Consider the following 6391-nt stretch of genomic DNA (forward strand, 5'->3'; position numbering starts at 1 on the left):
ACTGCAGAATAGAAGAGGATGACAGCAATAAAGGCTCTGTTCATGCTAAACTAACCAATGAGAATAGACATTCAAATGAACATTCTTCTGTCAAAAATGGCTGTTAGAGGCATAAGGGGGCTAAATGAAAAGGAGGATATCATCTGTGTATGGGAGCATAATTATCAACAAATATATCTAAAAAATCAAACCCATTTTTCATTGTTTTGATTATTATTGGTTTACATATCAGCCTCCCCGAAACTTTCCACACAAATCACAACTGTGTAGCCTATAGCATGCCTATTAATTTATCTCAATGTGCAATGACTTAATAACATTCTGTTGTTTAAGAAGAATCTTCTCTGAGATTTTGCAATATGTATTATAATTCAAATCCCCAAACCCTGTATAAAAAAAATCATACTCACGATCACTCGCCAACTCGCTACAAAATGCATAAATGCCTCTGCCGTCATATTTGTCACCGAACGTTCTATTGGAATGTGGCGATCATAATGACATCACAATGGAGCACGGAGCACAATAACTCAAGTGTTTGTGTGAGTGACGGGAGATCTATGCTGTTTCGTTGGATTAAACTGGACTTGCAATACAAATACAAAGATCGACTAAGCATTTTAAACCATTATTTTTTATAGGCTCGAACACCGACGGAAATGGTCGAGCACCCACCGAAAAACACGAGACATTCTCCATTCATTTTTACCAATAAACATTTGATTGCAGCTTTCAGACACGACTTTCTTCTCGTTTTTATAGTTCATCTGAATCTCATACCGTAAAAGCTTGGTCGACTTGGTCTCAGTTTAGGTGGTCTTGACTACAACACTAATTCTGCACTGCAAAAGATTTTTTTTTTTTTTTTTTTGTCTTCTTTCTAGTCCAAATATCTAAGAATTCTTAAATCAAGAAACATTTTCTAGACAAGTAAAAATTATTGTCTTGTTTTCAGAAAAAAATAAGTCAAAATTAAGTGAGTTTTTCCTTAAAACAAGCAAAATAATCTTTCAATGGGGTAAGCAAAATAATCTTGTTTTTTTGGTTTGAAATAAGATTATTTTGCTTACCCCATTGGCAGATTATTTTGCTTGTTTTAAGGAAAAACTCACTTAATTTTGACTTAATTTTTCTGAAAACAAGACAATAATTTTTACTTAATAGCTGTGTTAATAGCTAATTTACTTAATTAATAGCTGTGTGTCTTGATAAATTGTTTGTCTTGATTATTAGAAGTATTAGAAACTTTTAGATTCCTGTAAAAAAAAAATAAAAAATAAAAAATGTGTTGCTTTGGTAAGTAATTGTTTGCTGAGAGCATTGTACATTTAAATATAGGCCTCTTAAAGTACTTACAACAATATATTCAGTATTTATTCACAAATATGAATGAAGCACTTGGGAAAAAGCAGGATTTTTTTAAATGCTTTTATTTTCACATAAGTTTTTTATCTCCAAAATAAAGAAAAAAAAAAAAAATGATGGATTGCAGATTTGGAGGGTGTATGTGACTTTGGGTCATCTTTAGTTGCTGCTTATGGTGTCGGCGATCCATTGGCTGAATGAACAGACCTTGAAGAAAAGAGAATTCATAGAAATCTTGTAAGTCCTTCATATCACACCAAACATATTGTTTTGTAACACTTATTAACAATATTACCTTGCCATAGACACCAGGATGATTCTTCTCAGCACAGCCATAACCCCAGGACACAATACCATGCAGCTGATTATTGCACACCACAGGGCCACCAGAGTCACCCTGAAAAAAAAGAAAGATAACCGCTGGTTATTTTTAAGATAGTCACAGATAATATTTGCTTGACAACACTATTTCTTATCATCTCCTACCTGGCAAGAGTCCTTTCCTCCCTCCAGGTATCCAGCACAGAACATAGTGCTGGTGATCATGCCAGGATAGGAGTTGTTACAGTCACTGTCGGACAAGATGGGGATCTCCAGACACTGAAGCTTGTTGGAATCAGCAGCTACAAAGAAATGAATAAAACAGCAATGAAGCAAGAGTACACTCAAGTGCTATGAACATCAAGTGTGAAGGAAGTGACATCATGAACTCAGTCACTCACTGGAACTCATGGTGTTTCCCCAGCCAGCGACTCTGCACAAGGTGCCAGCGGCGGCACAGCCACTGGGCAGGGCCACAGGCTGCACATACTGATTGAGGGTGGCAGCCTTGCTAAGCTTGATCAGCATGATGTCACTGTCAATGGTCCAGGAGTTATAGCTGGGGTGGCGAATGACCTTTTCAGAGGTGATGTACTGCTCAGAACCCTCATTAACTGCGATATTGTGCTCGCCCAAACGGACCTCCACACGTCTGAAAGACAAAACTACTGTTCAGAACTGAGGAAACCAACGGACCGGAACATGAGCTACTCTATGAAGACGCCACTTACGACTTGTAGCAGTGAGCAGCAGACACAACCCAGTACTCGCTGACCAGAGAGCCACCGCAAAAGTGGTAGCCAGAGTTCAGAGAAACTGTCCAGGGCTGGGAATAGGGTGTGCACTCATATCCCCCGACAATCTTGTCATCATCCAGAGCGACTACATACAATGAGAGAGTATCATCAGTATATTGACTCACCTTTTCCATCACTACTTGTGAAATGTGCAAAATTCATAATTGCTATTATAAAATGGAATTTTTACTCACAGGCAGCTCCAAGGAGCACCAGGAACACCAAAGACCTCATGACTGCTGATTGAACCTGTTCGATGATGGCTTCGCTCCTTACTCGCAGTATTTATGAGACTGTCAGCCTATAGATCCACGCCCCAGCGGTCTGCCATTGACCAATCAGCTCCAAAAGACCTATCTGAAGTCTGATAAATAATTCACTATCATTGTGTTTCCATGAAGAAAAACAGTATTACATCTTGATTGCTTGAATGTTACAACACTATGCTAGGGGCTGCATTGACACTCTAATGTCACCCAGTGTACACTCTAAAAATGCTGGGTTGTTTCAACCCATGTTTGGATCAAATATGGACAACCCAACCATTTAAACCAACAGATTGGTTCGTCCATATTTGAGCCAAACATGGGTTGAAACAACCCAGCATTTTTTAGAGTGAATAGAGCATGTAAAGTAAAAAAATATATTGTTTTTATGATTACTTAGTGTATATTCTCAAAGGTAAAATGTTTTTGTCATACATTTTCAAAAACGTAAAGCCAAAACCTCCTTAACCTAACAGTGGAAATCTACCTGCAATACAGAAGTATTAACATTCTGAGAAACATATTAGAGGGCAAAATTACATTTTGAACAAAGTGTTGACAGTGTGTAGATAAGACAGTACGTCAGTTTTGGATACAACCAGGGAGATCCAGCAGCTGTGCTGTTGGCTTTGCAACCTTGACAGCAGGCTTCCACTCTGAAACAAGTTTTCCACAGCTGTCCATCTTCTCACCCAGGTTTTACATCTATACTTGTCCCTGACTATTTCACAATTAAGTCAGAAAACAGGACATTTTTCCTGGTAATATTTCTCATGAAAACTGCTTATAAGTTAATAGAGTTGCATTTCTAATAGTCCTGTAGTAAACATTCATTTAACAAGCATGCAATTATATTTGTGGCCAGTTTGTTTTGCCTGTAAATTTTTTATTTTACTCATGAGTTGTTTCTGTCATTGATTTCATGGCTAGTTGGTAAGTCATTTATGTTATTGATATGTATTACTTACATGTTTAAATGAAATGCATTCAGTATTTGTGCTTCATGCAACTATTTGTTGTGGCTTTTTCATGCTATTATTAACTATAACTATTCATACATCTTATTAACTATAGATTATTTTATCTGTGCAATTAGAATGCATAACAATTGATATTTCCATGAAATTACACTACAAATTGTTACAAATTTCAAAAGACTTGAAAGTAAATGTTATCTTTTGCAATATCTAACTGATGAATTAATTCATAATTTAAAATTAAAATAATTAATTAAAAATAGAAAAACAATAAATGCATAATTGAATAGACTCAAACTAGAGATTTTGCATTTAATTGAATTTATTTTTCTCAATAGACCTTAACAAACATTTTCAGCAGGAGAGATATGTTTTTTTCTTTCATTTTGGTGTAACATATATCTTCACGTGACCTAAAACATGCCATCTAAAGATTCTTGTAAAACACTTTTGATCCCAGTGTATTTTCAGATTTTTGATTTTGCACAGTTATAGCGTGTCTGTTAAGTTTAGTCAAAGGTACCTGCTTATTAATTACCAATTAACTTATTAATTTATTGCAGCTTCACTTCACTTAATAATTTTTGTAAAATTATTTGCAACATGCATAAGACAATTGGTTATTGGTATTGTGCCCTAAAGCCTGACACAGGTTATCAAGTAGCACAAAAAAAGTCATCTAGAAACAACAGATGTACAGGTCTATTTGAAAATTTCAAGTGCGGTAATGGCAGAGTAAATGATCCTTTGCTTATAATATTCTGTTATTTTCTTGGCTCCACACTGTTAACATCAGTGTTCATGGCATTATTTTTCCTTGAGAACAATAAAATAGTTACAATTTTTTCTTATAAAAGTGTGCAGAATTTTTCCTGCTAATTATTTGGAGAAAAGAAAAAAAGTGCACAAATGTCTACCAGGAATACATTTATTCTTTATTATTTCTTTAGTTACTTTGGAAGACATTGCTGGTCACATTTTTAAATATAAAGTCGAGTTCAATCCAGGATCACCAGGAATAGTGGATTAAATCTAAAATGTACTGTATATTGTGATTGTTAAGGTCCTTTATGTTAGGTTAACTAGGCAAACAGTTCAAAGCAAATCATTTTGTGTTTAAATGTATTACGAATGACTCTTGTTCTTTAACTGGCAAGAGTCCTTGTTTTGCAAGTGTATGCAGCACAGCACAGTCATGTGAAGCCTGATGGGAATGTCAGACACTGCCTCTTTTTGGAATGAGCAGCTAAAGAAAAAAAGTCTATAATAAACAATCTTAACACGTCATAATTGGTAACAAACTGACTCAAAGCTTTTACTCACTGGAGCTCATGGCCTTTCCTCCAGTGACACTGAAAATGGAGCCAGCAGGGGCACATGGGCTGCATATACTGATGATGTTCCAGTCATAACTGAGGTGGCTGATGGCACATTCAGAGTCAATGAACTGTTCAGAACTCGCATTCAGTAATGTTGTGCTCACCCAAACAGACCTCAGACAGAGGAATACATAGAAAAATGGGTTATGATTAGATTTGTTAAATTGTCACAGCTGCACTCAATATTTTTTCTTAATGAAAAAAATGAAAGTTTTTTTTTAATGCGCTGAACTACTATCAGGTATTGTTCCTAGCTCTTGTATGAAATGATGCTGAGTGAAATGCATCAAAATTTACTTGAGAATTAATTTGTAAATTAAAAAAAATTAATATTGAAATCTTAATTTCCAAAACTACTTTCTCCTCACAGAATCAGGTATTTTTTACTTTAAAAGTAGTAGTTTCTTATGTTAAAGTTAAAATATATTGTTGCTGAAAAATACCTTAACAATCCTTATTATCTATATAAATAACATATAGTTAGTCCTTTTTGTAGAAATGGCTATATATACACAGCAAAACAACCAGTGTTAAATTAACACTTCCAGTGTCACCCGGTGTTTATATAATCCGGTGTGGATTATATAAACACTGGCAATGTTAATTTAACACTAACAGTGTTCATTTAACACTGGTGGTTTTATTGTGTAGTTTTAAACTATATAAATATAAACTATATTTAGTTTAAAAGTATAAAAGGCTTTAGACTACCAAACATGTGGATCCAAATTTGTACTATAAGCTGGGAAACACCCAGATGCTGTCACAGGTCACCGGAAAAATCCAAGGACAAGGTGAGAGGCAAGATCTCTATATTTATATTATCTTGAAATGTGGGGTATTTACTCCTACAAGTGGATTTGTATTGGGAGACAGAATTCAGTAAATTCAGTGCTTTTAATATTAAACGAATAACCAAATGAACCAAAAATTCAGCTCCAAAGACTCAGTCTTTTCTTGCCATTCTCTAGTATCCAGGGACATAGCTTTCAGAATAGCTTTTCTATTTTAATTTGCCATTAATTTTAAGATTTGACTCTCTGATGAGACTCTCCATTAGACCTTAGGCAGCAGTTAACTAACATTTAGGTTAATGTTCACAATTGACTTTCTCAAAAATCAAAACCTCTTAGAGAAGCATAGAGCAAATATTCTTCAATCTCTAGTCTTAAATCATAAACTCTCAGATCATAAACCAAGGGATTCATAGTATTTTTTTTTTTTAATATAGCCTATATATTAATTTTCTCTTAAACTGCTTGTGTGGTAAAGGGCTATGCTGGCCT

General features: G+C 34.9%; 1 protein-coding gene across 1 annotated transcript; it reads right to left on the reverse strand.

Annotated features, from left to right (window-relative positions):
* Positions 1-1487: 1487 nt before the first annotated feature.
* Positions 1488-2833, reverse strand: prss59.1 (serine protease 59, tandem duplicate 1). The gene is made up of 6 exons (XM_051866353.1): positions 2678-2833; positions 2418-2568; positions 2088-2338; positions 1852-1988; positions 1661-1762; positions 1488-1572 (listed from the first exon to the last, which is right to left on the reverse strand). The coding sequence occupies exons 1-6, from the start codon at positions 2715-2717 to the stop codon at positions 1525-1527; spliced, it is 729 nt and encodes a 242-aa protein (XP_051722313.1). The 5' UTR covers positions 2718-2833; the 3' UTR covers positions 1488-1524.
* Between the last annotated feature and the right edge of the window lie 3558 nt (positions 2834-6391).

This window comes from Ctenopharyngodon idella, chromosome 16, assembly GCF_019924925.1.
Source record: "Ctenopharyngodon idella isolate HZGC_01 chromosome 16, HZGC01, whole genome shotgun sequence".
NCBI classification, from domain to species: Eukaryota; Metazoa; Chordata; class Actinopteri; order Cypriniformes; family Xenocyprididae; genus Ctenopharyngodon; species Ctenopharyngodon idella.